The 16,889-nt window shown below is 43.2% G+C and overlaps 2 protein-coding genes across 2 annotated transcripts; one reads left to right on the top strand and one right to left on the bottom strand.

Annotated features, from left to right (window-relative positions):
• The first annotated feature begins 1,586 nt into the window (after positions 1-1,586).
• Positions 1,587-4,817, top strand: ptafr (platelet-activating factor receptor). The gene is made up of 3 exons (XM_019888398.1): positions 1,587-1,789; positions 2,177-2,212; positions 3,035-4,817. Exons 2-3 carry the CDS (start codon positions 2,198-2,200, stop codon positions 4,208-4,210), a joined length of 1,191 nt encoding a protein of 396 aa, XP_019743957.1. The 5' UTR covers positions 1,587-1,789; positions 2,177-2,197; the 3' UTR covers positions 4,211-4,817.
• A 255-nt stretch (positions 4,818-5,072) lies between these two features.
• On the bottom strand, positions 5,073-8,597 carry LOC109526729 (uncharacterized). Its single transcript, XM_019888185.1, has 7 exons — positions 7,767-8,597; positions 7,642-7,695; positions 6,508-6,569; positions 6,291-6,444; positions 5,618-5,743; positions 5,494-5,524; positions 5,073-5,205 (listed from the first exon to the last, which is right to left on the bottom strand). Exons 1-7 carry the CDS (start codon positions 7,810-7,812, stop codon positions 5,073-5,075), a joined length of 606 nt encoding a protein of 201 aa, XP_019743744.1. The 5' UTR covers positions 7,813-8,597.
• Positions 8,598-16,889: the final 8,292 nt, after the last annotated feature.

Below are 16,889 nucleotides of genomic sequence, written 5' to 3' on the forward strand. Positions count from 1 at the left end.
TAAACCACACACTTGAGGTGTCATTGTCTCTCCTATTACCCCGAGATGGGACCGTCTGGTTGCAGAAAATCAAGCTCGGTGCTGTGGTAAGTCGTCATTTTCATGCACTTTGAATTTGCGTTGCATCGTATTTTGAAGGCATTAAACATTGCCATAGCGATCGGAGTGTTGCGGCCAGATTAGACGCTCCTTGTGTTTATTATTATATTTCGAAAACACCACAATTTTCATGCAGCTCATACCATATTATTTTGTTGTATTATTTCCGCCACACCTTAAATGCCGGTCCCTGAAAATATTGTCGGACATATATCGGTCCGTGGGGCAAAAAAGGTTGGGGGCCCCTGTCTTAGAGGAATCCCCCCCTGACTTCTGACAACACAGCTCTTTTAAGGTGTGTTGTCATACAAAAATTGTTATGATCCCGGCAACGATCCGTCTGCCGTCTCTGTCCACCTAGGTCTCAGAGTCAAACGACGAGGTCTGTCCACAATTTGGCTACCGTCCCAAAAGAGTCTTGGTCGTTGGTCTGCTGGTCCGTGTACAGATTTGTCCACCAAATCTATTCTTGCATTTGCACAGAAAGCAGTGGCAGTGAACGGGCACCATAAAGAGTTTTTGTTTTTCTGGTTGGATTGGCAAGCTAATTGATCCAATTAAAGCTTTACATTCTGGTTCCGAGTTAGAGAAGGTTCTGCAGAGACGAATGCTCATGCGAGGCCTCCTTTAATAGGCCTAGTCTGACATCTAGTGGTTAAAAAGCAACACTTTCAACCATCCACTGGCATGAGTACAGTACGATAATGCCGAAGAGAATCAGTGCTGTAAATTGGGTGTTCGTTTGAGACAAATTAGTTTGATACCAATATAAGATTACATTTGCTTTCAATGAAACTGACTTGGTTTAAACATGAGTTTTATATCAACTCTTAAAAGTGTCTCAAAGTGAGAGACAGAGTAAACTTCCTGCATTTTTTTTATATAAAGTGTATGACGCCAAACAGGGAAATGGCGCAATACAAATTTTTTATTTTCCCCAAAGTTATCTAAAGCAACAAGAAACGATCTTCCTTTCAGTATGGTTTAAAAAATAGCATTGGTATAGCACTGGTTGTGGTTAAAGAAATTTTTTTAAAAGTTTTTAACGTTACAGTATGTATGTAGTGAAAATAGTGCAGCCTACAGCCAAGTTGAGACCATCCTGTGCAGAGTATGATTAAAAAAAATCTGATTCAACAGTTGAAAGACATAGCACACAAATTCATCATCTTTTAAAATAACTGCGATGTGGTATTTACCATTTCGTGTGTTCTTGTTTAAAAAAAACGTACAATTTGGAATTGCTTCCATTTGGAACAAGTTGTTTCTTTTTGCCACTTGTGGTACTGCATGTACTAGCTCTCCTATATTTACTGTATTTTTTTTTTTTTTTTGATGAGTTTAGAGTTCTGCAAGAAGAAACACATTTCAAATTTGGGTCTTAAGCGGAGAGTGCGGGGAAAATCGCTGATTTCCGGGAATGTGGGCATCAATAAAACAGGGAAAAAAAAAACAAGACACAATGACGTACTTTAAAGGCATGTTATCATGTGAAGTAAGAGTAAAATTCCCAGATTTCTCCAGCATGGGCGTGTCTTCTTCAAATTGTCTGACAGCGCCGTTGCACCATGTGGGATTTCCCAAGACATTTGCACCTCCTTCTTTATGATACTTGATGCCCGCCTTCTCTTTTACTCCCACCGACACTTCCAGACACCCAGATAACACGCAGAGAAGAAGACGCAAGTAGGTAAGCAGCCGTGGACTTATTATTATTATTTGTTTGCATATATTTTTTTTCATTTTGTGCTTTAAATCCCTATTATTTGGCAAGAAATTACCTCAATAGATGCTCAGAATGTAGTTTTGGATTTCAGGGATATAATTACAGTTGATATTTAACATCTCACATCTGGGAGTTTCTATTAGAGTTGGAAAACTTGTAAAAAGAGAAAAAGAATATTTAAGCATGCTTAGAGCGTTAACCGGAAGCAGACGTGATCATTGTGCAATGGTTGTTTTCTTTTTCACATATGAAAGAAAGATGTTTGGGCCGTGACTCAATGTAACAAGACAGCCCCCCCCCCAAAAAAAAAACACAGATTTCCGCTAAACACATTCTCACTTTCTTTCACAGTTGAAATCGAAGTGGTGCGAGATGCGAGCAACCATGGTAAGACTTCCCATTTCAACGTCTTGCTTCACTTCTCATGTCTCGTCTGAAGTTTTGTTTTTAGGTGCACCATTTGACGTGACACCAGACCCCAGCGTCATTCATTTTCAAAGCTCCGTGAAGTCACTTGAGTAATTACAACTCGGTTTCTGTTTTGGTTCATTTTCAGAGCCGTTCGTGTAATTTTATGAATGACCGTGGTGAAAAATAGAATGTTATTGAGGTTTCATTTCATTTCACTCTTTAGTAAAATGGTATTTCAATTGGTGTCCATAGATTGAATTAGTCAACACTTAGTGAACACTATAAATAATGTTTAATAAATAAAAATATGACTATAAACGATGTAAACTATAAACACTATGTGCATGTATGTTTTCGGAATTGTGCATTTTGTAGTTTTGTCCTTCAGGGAAGGAATCTTGACTTCCGACCCAAATGAAATGCCTTCCAATTCTCATAACAGTCGAATGATTCATCTCGATTTTTCCTGTGGATTTTTTTGTGTCGGAGCTCCTTCAGTTATCGCAGTCCGTTGAATGCATCTTTTTGGTTTTGTTTTTTTGGGCCTTTCCTTTGTTTTTATCTGGAAAATGTTTGAAAAGGAAAACAATTAAAAACTTGCACAGCCTCTTGGAATGGATTGTGTCAAAGTTCCAAGGATTGTTTTTGAGGTTGAAGGCTATGACTCGAAGAAATGGATTCCCACCATTAATCACAGTAAAAAAAATAAAATAATCAGCTTCTTTCGACTTCCTTCACATTTTTCTCACTGTGATGAATCTGTGCGATTACGATTGTTTTGTGTTTTGTCTCCCGCAGACAGAAACGCAGCTTTCCGTGACGGAAAGCTCCGCAGGAGTCACAGCTGTGCCGTTTCCAGCTGGCAATGACTCGAACTTCCTGGACTCGCCTTTTCGTTATCAACTCTTCCCCACGGCGTACGGCATCATCTTCATCGTGGGACTCTTTGCTAACATCTACGTCTTGTTTGTGCTACGCTGCCTACGAGAAGCCAAGGCCATGGGGGAAATCCGCATCTACATGACCAACCTAACCATCGCGGATCTCCTCTTCGTGTGCGCCCTCCCATTTTGGATTAGTTATTACGACCACCAAGGCACGTGGATCTACAAAGACTTCCTATGCCGCCTGACTGGCTCGTTGTTCTTCATCAACACCTACTGCTCCATCCTCTTCCTCGGCGCCATCAGCGTCAACCGGTACTGGGCGATCACCCGGCCGCTAGACGCGGCCTCGTCGGACCACAGGCGCCGCGGAATCGCTGTTTGCGTTGTCATCTGGTTGATGACCATCTCCATGGCTATTCCGTTTCTAACCAGTCCGGGCACCAACCAGGACGGCAACGTCACCCGCTGTTTCGAGGGCTACCAGAACGGGGACGACTCATCCAAAAGAGTTGTGGCCGCCATGCATTTCGCAATCATCGCAATGTTTTTTGTCGTTTTCATGCTCGTGGTGGTGTGTAACCTCCTCATCGCACGAGCTTTGTTCTCCCAAAGCGCTCCTCTGTCCGAGTTCAAGTCCGGAACGATTTTATCCAGGAAGTCCAACGTGACGATTTCCTCATCCAGGAGGCCCACGGGAGTAAAACGCAGAGCCGTGCAGATGCTCATGGCGGTGGTGGGCGTCTTCGTCCTGTGCTTCTTGCCTCATCACATCGTCCAAGGCTTCTGGACACTGGCGGTATTGCAGATCCAAAAAGGATGGGGCCATGTGGACTGGAATGGCGAGACCGTGCAGGCGCTCAACGACGCGCATCAGGTCACGCTGCTCCTCATGGGCCTCAACTGCATTCTGGATCCGGTGGTGTATTGTTTTGCCACCAGGAAGTTTCGACGCTTCATCATGGCTCATCTCAAGAGGCTGGTGAAGGGCGAGAGCTGCTCCCACACTGTGACCTCGCAAATATCTTTGGACAGTCGGCACCAGAGCCAGAGATTTCCCGATGAGCCTAACCAAGAGGAGCTCCACTGACTCAAACGTACCCCGGCGATGGCGTCCTAAACTAGCGGGTTACACCAGAAGTTCATGTTTTGTCGATCCTATCCATACAGCCGTTTTCCAGACCACTGAACATACGACCTGGAGGCGGTGCGGCCAAGCGGAAGGCAATCAAATGAAGAGATAAGACTGCTGGGAATAGGTTAATATAATATAGAGGAACAATGATTACAATTTTGCTTGTAAATGTAGACCAGTGCTTCTTTTAGGTAAGCAGAAAAAGACCTGCTGCTCCTGACCACAACCACTGCTTTTTTTTTTTTTTTTCATTTTTTTTAAAATATGTGCACACTGAATTGCACCAATCCGGCTTCCTGTGTGAATTATGCGGAGAGAAAAAGAAGAAGTTTTGCAAGCAGAAGTTTGTGAGATTCTTTGCAAGTCTGATTCTTTATCTGATGAGAATCCAGCAAGAGAACTGACGCAAAACAATTTTGCTCACAGTAGTCAAGTTAAAATGTAGTCAGTGCCATTTAATTTAATTGTATTTTATTTTTTTTTATTGTGTACAGCATTTCCCACCAGCCAAACGGGACGGCACAGAAATAATACTGCCTGAGTTGCGTTTTTTTTTTTTTTTCCCTTTCGGTGTCTGATATTGTGACATTTTCAGTTCCTTCGTGACTATTCCGAGGGAGTTCTCTGCATTAGAAAACTGTGAGCCTACATGTGATTTCAAGATGCTTGTGGTGTGTTTGTTTGTGATTTATAGTGACCAGTTTACCGGCAGTAAGCACAACCTGTGGACTACAGTTAGTCAGCAAGTGAGTTTCCACAAATGGGTGTATGAGTTGACATTCACATTCAGCCGATCTGTGGCTGCCTAATCAGATGTTCATGGCAGAACCGAGTACGTGTTGTTCTCAGTCCCGCCCGTGGGATCCAGTTCTGTGTAGGTTAGGTTCGTGCTTGAGTAATTCATGTACACGTGCCCCTCGTTCTCGGCCTGGGGAGGACCAGGACCCCCCCTGTGATGCAAAAAGGTGAACAATTAAAGACAGAATGTATATTTTTCTATGTAAAAATAAATAAATAAATACGTAATATCACACCCACCTGCTTCAACTGGAATTGGTATATATATATATATATATATTTTTTTTCAATCGAGCCGTACGTGTTAAAGAGCTCATTAACAGCGGACAACGTTTTGTATAAAAATTGAAAATAAATATTTATATTCAAACATCAGATCATTTGAAATGCATACATTATATTCATGTAAATTATGAAATATATAAAACTTTGCAACTTACTTTGGGTCCTTCTTTTCAGCTTTCGGAAAACCTGGTAAAATGTTTTGAAAAATAATTTTTTAAAAAACTGTTGGAAGTATTCCAAGTATTGTTTTAGTTATTTTCTGTTGTGCTGTTTTTGTACCTTTAGTTTCCATGTTGGCAGGACTCTCCTCGCCTCTAAGTCTTTGCCACCCGAGCCAAAACATGACGGCGATATTCATGATCAAGGCGAGAAGAGAGAGAACCAAGGCAGTTATTCCTACATTCGCTGTCAAAACAAATAAAGAGTTAAAAGAGAAAAAAGGAAGGTCAGATGTGTGTCAGTTTACATGTTGGTTGAAGAGTGATAAGTCGTTGATGAGGTCACGGCCAAGGCCGTGTCAAAAAAGCGTCACCACCAGCGCTGATAAGAGTTTTGCAACAGTGAAATCAAGTACAAGCATTTGTGGCACTCGTTTTCACACCAAATGTTAAAAGCAGGTATTGGTCGTCCAAAAAAAAAAAAAGTGTGAAATGTATAAAAATATCTCCAAAACACCTTTGAGTTGTTTAGTACAATAATCGCAAATGTGACCAAACTGCAGTATAAATATATTGTAGAACAACAGCATAAAAATGTGAAAATAGAAGTTCGAGTCACGTGAGGAAAAAAAAGTTATCTGACAGGAAAAAGCCAAGGTTAAAAAAATGAAGTCCTAATGTAATTGTAAGAAGTAAAAAAGTCATGTCACCAGGATAAGTTACGCCATTATTATTCATGGGTGTTGCAGACGATAAGTTTGGGGTCACCCGGGGCCAGAGCAGTTGCCACCAACCTATTGCATGAATGGAGATGATCAAGACCGCATGGCTGGGACTGACACTCTCAGTGAGATTTCTTTGAGCGAAGCAGCGGTACAGCCCGCTCTCCCGCGGCTCGCTCAGGATGAGAGTGCGCCCCTTGGCCACTTCCTGCCACCTCTCTTCCTCCTGTCGTTGCCAGGACCAATTGTCAAAGGTGGGCGAATTCGGCGCGCAGCAGTGTAGCCTGACCTTCTGACCCACTGCCACCGGGTAGTCCGGTGTGGCTGTCAGCTGCAGAGCAGGTAGAGTGCCTGGTGATGAGAAGAAAAGGAAGAAAAGGGAAATATGCCTTCTTTTGAAAGAAGTTTTGCTTTCTTTTTCGATAAAGCTTCTCGCTCCTGCTGGCGCCGCTGATTGACGTGTGGCTCGAGGGGTGGATCGTTGAACAGTTGGAGCTGAGTGCTTACCACTTCAAAACACAGAGGTAGGCTACATACCGGAAAACCAGCACAAGACAATACATGACTCTCTGGTGAAATCACAGTTCATCAAGCTCAAACAGCCAACGTCAAAAAGTCACATTTTATGAGAGTAAAATTGTTATGTGAGGAATACTCACGTTAATGGACTTAAGTTATGATGTCTTGAGAAAAAAAAAAGTCTTTTGACAAGAGGAAAGATATTGCAGATTTTTCAAGATTTAAAAAACAAATCTGTTTTCTTCAGGCAATTGTTTTTTTTTCCAGGAAAGAGAAAAATCTCGAGGTTATGGGCAAGTATTGATCCCAGTGCCTTATTTTAGTATCAGGAACTCATGGTGGCTGCCGATGGCAGTCTCAGATACTAAAGCAAAAAAAAAAAAAAAAAAAAAAAAAAAAAAACACATTTAAAATCCTCCCCCGCCGGAGCAGTTTGACACATTTTTTGTCATTGTGTAAAAAGAAATTCTATATATCAAAAGTACTAGAGTTATCGGTACTCTGTATCGATGAAAGTGAATACTTGGACTGGTATGGGTCTGAAAAAAAAGTGGAATTGAACGTCCTTAGTTTTGGCCAAAACTGTCGGCAAGGTCGGAGATTTTTTCTCTTTAATGGAAAAAAAAACAGTATTCTGAATTAAAGAAACTTTAAATCAATTTCCTTTTTTTGATGAAAAGGCACAATAATTGTTTATTTTTCTAGCAAAATAAGTCCTGAGACAATGAACTGGAAAAAAATAGCTCACTTGAGACAGCAAACATCTGGTACAAATAGCTAAATCCCGCTGACACGCTAATGTCAAAAACAATGCAGACACTAATAATTTCGTGTTGATATGAGCAATTAGCTCCGTTCACTTACGCCCCTGAATGAGACGCACGAGAGTCACATTAAGGTTTACCTTTTCCATTCATGTTGCCTGAATTGGCGATAAACTGTGCAGGCTGGAGCTTAACTGTTAAAACAATGGGAAACTTGTAAGAGCACTTCCATATCATAAGCGATGTTAGTAAATCTCCTTATTACCTGTGCAGAAGACATAGCATACGATGAGGCTGTGTGAGAGGGCCATGCTGTTGAGTGTGTCAATCAAAAGTGAGTCAAATGATGAGGATGGAGGAAGTGAGACAGGCAAAGAGACGAGAAGGGAAGTTTTGTGTTCCCTTGCGGGTGTTCCGTGATCAAATAAATCAGGTACAAAGAAACCCAAATGATGTTGGAGAGAAAATTATGATGAAAAATGTTGTGTTTGATGTAGAAATGTTGCCCTTCCGGCCTGGTTGTACAAAGTCCATCAAGGATCAAGAATTATAGCGTACAGCGGCGGATTTTGGTGTGGCTGTGTGGCTGTGCATGTTTTTGCACTCAAAAATTAAATAAAAATTGTACCTAACTACATGATTTAAAACTAGTACAGTACCAGTATTCGTATAAAAAAATTCTCTTTGTTCACGAATAATTATGAAAACATAAGACAAAATAACACATTTCACTTCATCACGAACGACCAAATGGTTTTCACATTTAGAAAATGAAAAATTTTTTTAACTTGAATTTGAACTGTGCAGAGCAGCAGACTGTATATTCTTCCCGAGAAACACGAGTGTGTATTGGGATGAAATGACATCAGAACCACAGTAGCGATTTTGCTGGCAAAGAGAGCCCAGTTGAGTAAGATTGGTTTGTTAAAAAAAAAAAAAAAAAAGGGAAAAAAAGAGATCAATGGGAACTGTGCTGTGTCAGGCTGTCAGCAAAAGTGCGCCGAGTCAGTTTCGCCGATTAAACTGCCTCTGAATAGTCGTCTGTTAGATCTTTCCAGCCTATAATGGGCACTAGCTTAGCGGCTAGCTGCTGGCTAACGCTGTAATCGAAGTACTCAAATCGTTCAAGGACTTGTTTCTGCCCGAATGTATTGTACTTAAACATGACATACATCTGAGTTGACCTGAACAAATGTACTGTACTGTATTGAAAGTAATTTAATCCACTGTAACATGATGCATCGTTACCACGAGAGCGGCCACACTTTGAGAAAGTCTGGTTTATTTTTTTCGTTTTTGAAAACTTTGGGGAAAAAAACCCTTCAAGAGCCCTAAAGTCCTGAATTTAATACAGTTTCAACATTTTAAGCTGTTTCCGTCACATCAGTGTAAGAGCAGAGCTGGAGGGCAGTAAAAAGTCGACATGAGTCAACTTTTAATAGTAAGCACTCAAGGCTGAAGTCTTATCATCACCACATTCGCTGTCAAAACACTTCCTACATGTGGTCACCTTCAGGCTCAGTCTGTGATGGAAAGCTCAGATTGTTGACCATCTGGAATCCAAAGCTCACACCTTAGGCAAGCCAAGCTGAGAATCGGCATCAGCCTCAAAAAAGCCATTGGATGGGCCCTAAATAATGGTCAGGTGCACCCCTAGTCCTCACAGAAACATGCCGTTAAGGCACATCGTGAAGAGTTTCCTCATTTAATTACTTTGGTTTCTTGGCGTTTTCAGGATTTTGTTTGTGTTTTGGATTTAGTTTTTCCAGTGTTCCCATGTAAGGATTTTTATTAATATATCTTGTTCATTACACACTATTTCCCCTGCCTCCCTGCATTTTTTTTATACCACTACCATCTTGCAACATGACAAAATCCATCAAATGCTCACCAAGAAGTGGCCGTGACTTCTTCCTAATAAACTTGGACCAGAGGGGACAGCTGACCATATCACAGCGTGAAGCTAAGATAAATAGTCATGCACTCATCATATGTGTGTGCAACGTGTTCAGTCATTATTCATCATCATTATTTCATGACTCATTACACATTCGTTCATTATTCTGCCTGCCCCAGATGTGCCACAGTCATGCCTGTTGAATCTCACATTACCACTGAAGCAGTTTGTGTGTGTGTGTGTGAACAAATTTTGTATTTTAGTTGATGCCTTTCATGTGCTAATGATCCATATTATCTAGAGGGTGCAGCACCTGCCCCTGGTTGTAACATGTGGGGTTTCGTCAGACAATAAAATGTTTTCCACACAGAAAAAAAAAATCTTGATTATATTTTTAAATCTGAATTAATTCTAATTAATCTAACAATCCACATCAAAGAACAAAAGCGGGAACAAAAAAAAAGTTTCTTTTTACAAAGACACTTGTCAGTGACCGTATTTATTTTGACCACCAGAGGGTGCTCACTACCTTTTAACTCAGCCTCCTTTGAGCTGCTTGTCTTGCCGCAGGGGAGGTTGTTCCTTGTCTTTAACTCGGTTTGTGTGTTGCTGGACAAACCAGAAAGTACAATATTTGGTTCGTGTACTCATACTCAGTAATAGTAGCTGTAGTACAGGTCGCTGATTCGTGTAAAATAAATAAATAAACACACACACACACACACACACACACACACACACACACACACACACACACACACACACACACGATTGAGACTTAAATTCGAATTTTGGGCTCAATGACTAATTTAGTCTATTCATTTGGCTATTCATGGAAGGACTCTTTGTCAAGCCAAAAGTCCGACTGTTTATTTTACTGGGAAACGAAAACCAATTCTGAGTTGTTTTCCTGACCCCATTGCTGCTGGGTCACTGTGAATTGTTAACAGATTGAGTTACTTTTACCCAAGGTTGGGTTAATTATTTTAACCCAGCTGATTGGTTTGAAGATTGAATTTCGGTCGTCTGAAAAGGTGAAGATGCTTTTGACAATTTTACTGGACTGGGTTTAATAACTGAGCATTGGCTCGGCTCCTTTTCAGGACCCATTAGATTGGATGAAAAAGGTGACCCAGCGCTGGGTTTGCTTTTTCATCCAATTTGGGTTACTTTTGATTCAACGGTTTGAAGAGTGTGTTTCAAATGGTGTTATTAATGAACAATACTCTTGAAGGCCTATTTTTAAATGTATGTGTTTCCTGTCTTCAACGTGCCATCATGTACTATACATCCTGTACGCGTATACTAAAAGGTAAAACAACACTGGTTTTATTCGCTTTAAGCTCAAAGCAGCATTTTAACCTCACAACAACTGTTTCCCCTCCATTTCCCTCCATGGCCCTGCATTCACCCCGCGTGGCGCTTCCAAAATAATAACAGCACGGAAACGAGTGGCGGTGTGACACGAGACTTTGCAACAGCATGGAACAACGACAACAAGAGAACGGGCAGCGCTCGCGTCCAGATGGGCGCTTCCTGTGCCAGGCAGGAAATGGCACATTGCTCCGTGTCATATTTCATCACGGCACAAAACTGACACGATCATGCACATCGCAACCCCCTCGAATGGGGTGAACTGCAAATTCATTTGCAGTCTCTGCATGCTCCCCACTTGGGGTTGTTGTCAGAAAAGCATTCAAATTTTACGAGAGCTTGGACTTGGATCCAATTGCCAAATAAAATACAAGCTCTTACAGACATAACATACAAATATATTCACCCCCCATCGAGATGTATCACCTTCAACCTACTTCCTTGACACCAATTACATGGTGCCTTGAAACACGAGTTTAATTCATTCCGCGATCTATGCTCGTACTCAAAACAGCGATACCTTAAATCATCTTTTATGTCCGCACTGATGTCGTGATGATACTTGTGCGGCCCGCTTCGTCCCGCTACTCCGCCGCGCAGATGCTGCCCTCAACCTCGTGTTGAACAGATGTCGCGGGGAACATGATACCGTCCCAGCGCTTGAGCGGGGGACAAATTACCAAATGTGCGCACACACACACACGATGCAAATATAACCTTCAGATTACAGATGGCCCCTATCAGAGGATGCCGGCTGGATTTGCAAAGAGGTAAATACTGTGGGGGGTAATCCAACATGGGAGTTGGAGGGCCACGAAACAGATGGTACACATGTACATGTGCGTGCACTTGTGTCGGAGAAAAAGCACGATTTCACATTGGGATTATGTTTCATGTGTCGCAGATGAATTTGCGGACCGTCAGTGGATAATAACCTTTGACTCCTTACAATTTGTTTTCAAACCTCTGTTCGCTGAGGGTAGACGTTATTAGTCAATGCAGTGTTTCCCAATTTTTAATGAGCTAGGGCACACATTTTACTTTAGAAAAATAATTTGGTACATTGTCAAACTAATCACTCTCTTACGACTATATAATGGCAAAATGATGTGGACCGCATGGTTAAGACATGTGAACAGTAAAATAACAAAAGTGGTTAATACCACATGCTCCTTTATACGATATGCCTTGGGCAGATGCTAAGCTAACGTCTCGGGCCAACTCGAGGCATTCAAAAGGGACTCTCTTCCCTGCTAACATGGCCGCTAATTCTGTCCATCCATTGTTTTGATTGTTCAATCGCCCTTGCCATTATGACCGCTACAACGAAATGAACGAATGCCCTAGTCCACCGTGAAGTTTGTTAAATTATGACAACAGAGCAGTGCAAGTCAGAAGCACGAGACGAAACCCTTTCTACTGATGGTGAAACAGCGCCGTTCGGTGGCGACGTGGCGAATTGCCGCCAAATCTGGAACTAACTGACTTTTTGAATGGCTCAGGACAGAACACCGTTTGTTTGAATCCACCAGCTTTTCAAGCGAGGACTTTGGGTTTCACCTGTGAAAAGTGCAGTTGCGGTTAAGTAAACATGTAAGTCATGATGCAAAGCTGGAATTTTGAAGTTTTGTCCCACGATCATCTGTCAAAACTGAAGCCCAAATGTCTATAACAAGAACCGTTCCAATACTTTTGGAGGGGACCGTTTTGGCCTGTTTAATCAAATACAAAGCTATCATTGTGTTGTTTGAATGGCAACAAGTGAATTCACTGCTGAATCGTACTTTCTACTGGAAGCACATTTACAGGAACCGTTTTGCCTGTCACTACATGTCGTTGGCAGACTGTCGGCAGAGTCGAACAAACAGTAAATAAATAGTTTTTTTGTGAAAATGAAATTTGGAATAACTGAGTTAACAGAGTCGCACGCTTGGAGCGACCTTGGGCGCCACGCGAGCGAGCGCCGAGCCGACTAAGCGAACGCGAGCGTGCGCGTGTGACTTTCAACCTCGATTCCCCCCACGGCGACAAATATCAGACGGACAGGGAGGATGAGGAGGGAGGCGGGAGGCAAACTGCAAAACAAAGGCAAAGAGACAAGGGTGTTGACAAAGCAACCAAGGCCCGCGTTAACTCTCCCACTCCGAGAGGTCGCCGGGCCCGCTGGAACCGGCACGCCACGATACCATCCCGTGTTACGTTTCCCCTCCCACACACTACGCATGCTGCCGCTCACAGTCCCTTTGTCCTTGCCGTAATTTCATCTCCTCGTACGTCATTAGCAAGCGGGTGCCTAATGAATTTTCTTATCTCTGTGAATTCAGTGGCTGTTGTGATAACGCTCATTGTTTTCTCTTCTGCCATTCCCCACATTGGGAGGCGTACGTGAAAGAGAAGACGAAAAGGGAAACAGAGACAGAGACGAGCGGAATCTCTCATTTACACTACTGACAAAAAAAGTTCGGCATATTGGGCTTTTGAAGAAACTCAGAATAACCTTGACAGGTTCATTTATTTTGAGCTTCTCTCTACTTGTAATCGATAATCCACTACATTGACAAAAGTATTCGCTCACCTACCTTGAAAATCTTCTTACCTTTGTTCCGCCATTCGTTAACCTTTGCTGTAAAAAGTAATCAGGTCTGCGGGTAAACTGTCGCTTTCTAAGGTGCTTCTAAAGAATTGAAGGTAACACACTGTAACACACATCTACTCTCTCGATATATAAGCGTTAATGACAACATCATGGAGCCCGGAGCGTCTTTCTCTTTAAAGTAGTTAGTGACTTGGTGAACCGTGATGACCTTCTAGCACTGGTGTTAAGTCCCAATAGTAGCGCAGACTCCATTCCAAGTGTCACCTCGCTAAATGCAGACTTCTGCGCCCCAACCACCACACACACACACACACAACGCTCGCTCTAAGTGCTAAACACATTCTTCTAACACCTTTCCTGATAACAGAATGCAAGTGGGGCGTGATGTGAGGGGAGCCGCTGAGGAAAAGTGGAAAAAGAGGGGACGTTAAATGGAGAGCAGTTGTGTCAATGTGGAATCAAAACAACACTTGACACGAGGAAGACCATTTGAATTTGAAATGCGGAGTTGGTGCACCTCACTTGGGGATTCTCGAAACTTGGGGTTCACAAACTTTTGGGGTCCAGGGACCACAGGGGAGAATTTTGGGGCTCAGGCTCGGCCGCTCATGGACATTCACAAAGCTGTCCTGAGACTGAAGCCACGCCTTCATTGTCTTGTCTCCCCGGGCCTGCGTGGGTTTTCTCCGGGTACTCCGGTTTCCTCCCACATTCCAAAAACATGCATGGCAGGCTGACTGAACACTAAATTGTCCCTAGGTTGTTCGTCTCTGTGTGCCCTGCGATTGGCTGGCAACCGGTTCAGGGTGTCCCCCGCCTACTGCTGGGATAACCTCCAGCACGCCCCGCGACCTTTGAGGGTCAAGCGGTTCAGAAAATGGACGGATGTTTCTGTGCATTGCTTTTTTTGTACGTGTCTCCCAGTTCCCACCGCTGACAAATACGATGCCCACCACCCTACACACGATGCCCACCACCCTTCTTCACAACCAGTCGACCATCGTGCCGTTGCACCTCCCCTACCTGTGAATATCGGGCTCCGCAATCAATTTGAATTAATCTTTTGGGCCCAAGGCTTCGTCCACTTCATTACTTTTATGTAAACAAAGATAAGAGGAAAACTCTCCGCGTGCCGCGTTTAGTGGACGGATTAAATTAAATTGAGGTGAAGAAATCCGCAGCAAAGTGGCCGTTGCGTCGCTTTCATATGCTCTTTTCGATTAGACGTACGCAGACGCGTGAGATTGGCCGATTTAATGTTGCCTCACTAATGAGAAAACACCGCAGGCCTTCAAAACATCGCTGAGAACACGTTGACGATTGAGGACATGCAGACCAACGGGTTGCAACAACATGTAATTTTAGTTTGGCACTTTGATTTTGACTCTTTTTTTAAAATTAAATCATGGAATATCAAAATATCTTCCTTTGATACCTAATAAATAAATACAAATGTTATTGAACATTAATTCAAGGGGTACTTGTTATATACTGCTGTCGACTGAAATTGACCTCAAAGTGCCCTCGGGTTCGCATCGCAAACGTCATGACGCACCGGTTTTCTGGCTTTGGTCATGTGACGTTCGCAATCCGAGCCTGAGGGACTTTTTTCAGTCGATAACAGAGGGTGGTACTGCATAAGACTTTAGGCCCCTCCTCTTCCTCCTTGGACAACTGAAAACAAGTCGGTTATTCAACTTAATTCTTCTTACCATGACCCTTTTGCCCTGAATGAGCAGATATTCACCGATAGTGAGTGAGACTGGGTCTCGGCTGTAGTGGTAGTTGTTGTGCGGCGTGCTGTCTTGTTCTGTGCCGTTAACTCGGATGTCCATTGTGTACAAGAGTCCACACAAGCCTCATTACACTGGCCTAGTCGTCCAACTCAACCCAGCCAGAACTCATCCGCCATGTCCCTTCCCACCATGAAGCTGGCCAAGCATCCGCATACTCCGCCTAGGAACACTCACGCATATGGCCTTGTTTTTTTTTTGTTTTTTTTGGAAGCAGCCAGTCGAAGAACAAACGAGGGCTAAATGACCAGAAAAAAAAAAATGAAGGCGAGGTAGAAGAAAGACGGCAAAGAGGAGAGAAGAGCAGAGGGGCGGAAAAGAAATGAGTAATAGGGGGAGTCGGAGAGAAAAGGGTTGAGAGGGTGTGAAATGAGAGAAGAGAGTTTAATTTGTTTTTTTGGCAGTGTCGCGTCGTCACCGAAATGTGTTTACCAGCCCCTGCTTGGCCATTAGTGACACTCGGGTGCCCCTGTAGGAGAAACCAAATAGGTTCATAACTGCCTCATGTATCCTCCAAATGTTCCCATAGCTCTCCGTCTGTTGGACTGTGTCACTCCGTATGGCTCCGTGCTGCCCTCCATCCAATCCTCTTCCGTCTTCCGCCGTCTGCCTTGGACTTTTTGTTTTGTTCTTGCGCAGGGTCTGTTTTTTTCCCTTCTGCTCGGTCTTTTCCCACTGCTTGATGGACTGCTCACCCGCAAGCCCTGAAGACAAAATTTTTTGCTTTCCGTCATCTGGTGTTCATTTTCGTGCAAAGCAACTATGATGAACTGATGGGAGGAGCTTCATTTTCTCTCGCCATATCCTTGTCTAATTGAAAACTTCTTTAGCAATGTCTTTTTTTTAGTATCTATAGGCAATTAAAAGGCTCAGTGTTGTGATTGGCTACTTTTTGGGGCCAATGAACATTCTTATCATTTGGCTTCATTCCCTTGGCGCCATTTCTGCCTCCATGTTGTTGCTTGTTTCTTTTTTCACCATGCCGACATGTGTCTTGACTCATCCCCACGTTGCTTTTAGTCGAACAAATACACGTTACTTTGTCTTGAATGACCGTGGATAAGAGCCATCCCTGACACAAGCTTTTCACCCCGGTAGCAGCCGTCGCCGCTTTTTGTCTTTCAAGCTGGCTGCGTTTATCTCCTTTGCCTGCAAAAATGGCACGGCGCGGTCCGTCTCGCTGTTTTGGACCGCACCCTAAGGCGAGCTTGCAGGAGCCACTCCGTCAAGTCACTTACACCTGCTCAAACAGAAGCTTGAACACACTGCTCTACTGAGGCAGCAGCTGGGCACAGGATGCCAGTTTCTCCTTTCTCAAAGTCGAGGATTTTAGAGCTAAAGTCTAACCAGCCCTCAAGTCGCATTATGCAGTGATGCGAGCACTTCATTACTTGCATTTGAAAAGCCCTACCATTTACAAAGAAAGTGATGGCTACGCTGAGTCCTACAATAAATACATGGCAAAGAATGCTCCCGAAGTAGAGTTGCAGGTTCTTTCTTGAGTCAACATTCGCTTTTCACTCGTTGACCCGAAGCTGTTGACTTAGGGCAGACCGAGAGGAAATCAAGAGGAGACAAATCAGAGTGAGATATAGTGGAGCCAAAAGAGAAAACAATTGTGTGGCTGTCTATCAACATGCGGAGGCGTGTTGGCGTGAGTTGCAGTGTGTGTGTGTGTGTGTGTGTGTGTGTGTGTGTGTGTGTGTGTGTGTGTGTGTGTGTCCTGGG

The sequence above is a fragment of the Hippocampus comes genome, unplaced genomic scaffold, assembly GCF_001891065.2.
Source record: "Hippocampus comes isolate QL1 unplaced genomic scaffold, H_comes_QL1_v1.1 scaffold112, whole genome shotgun sequence".
In the NCBI taxonomy this organism is placed as follows: Eukaryota; Metazoa; Chordata; class Actinopteri; order Syngnathiformes; family Syngnathidae; genus Hippocampus; species Hippocampus comes.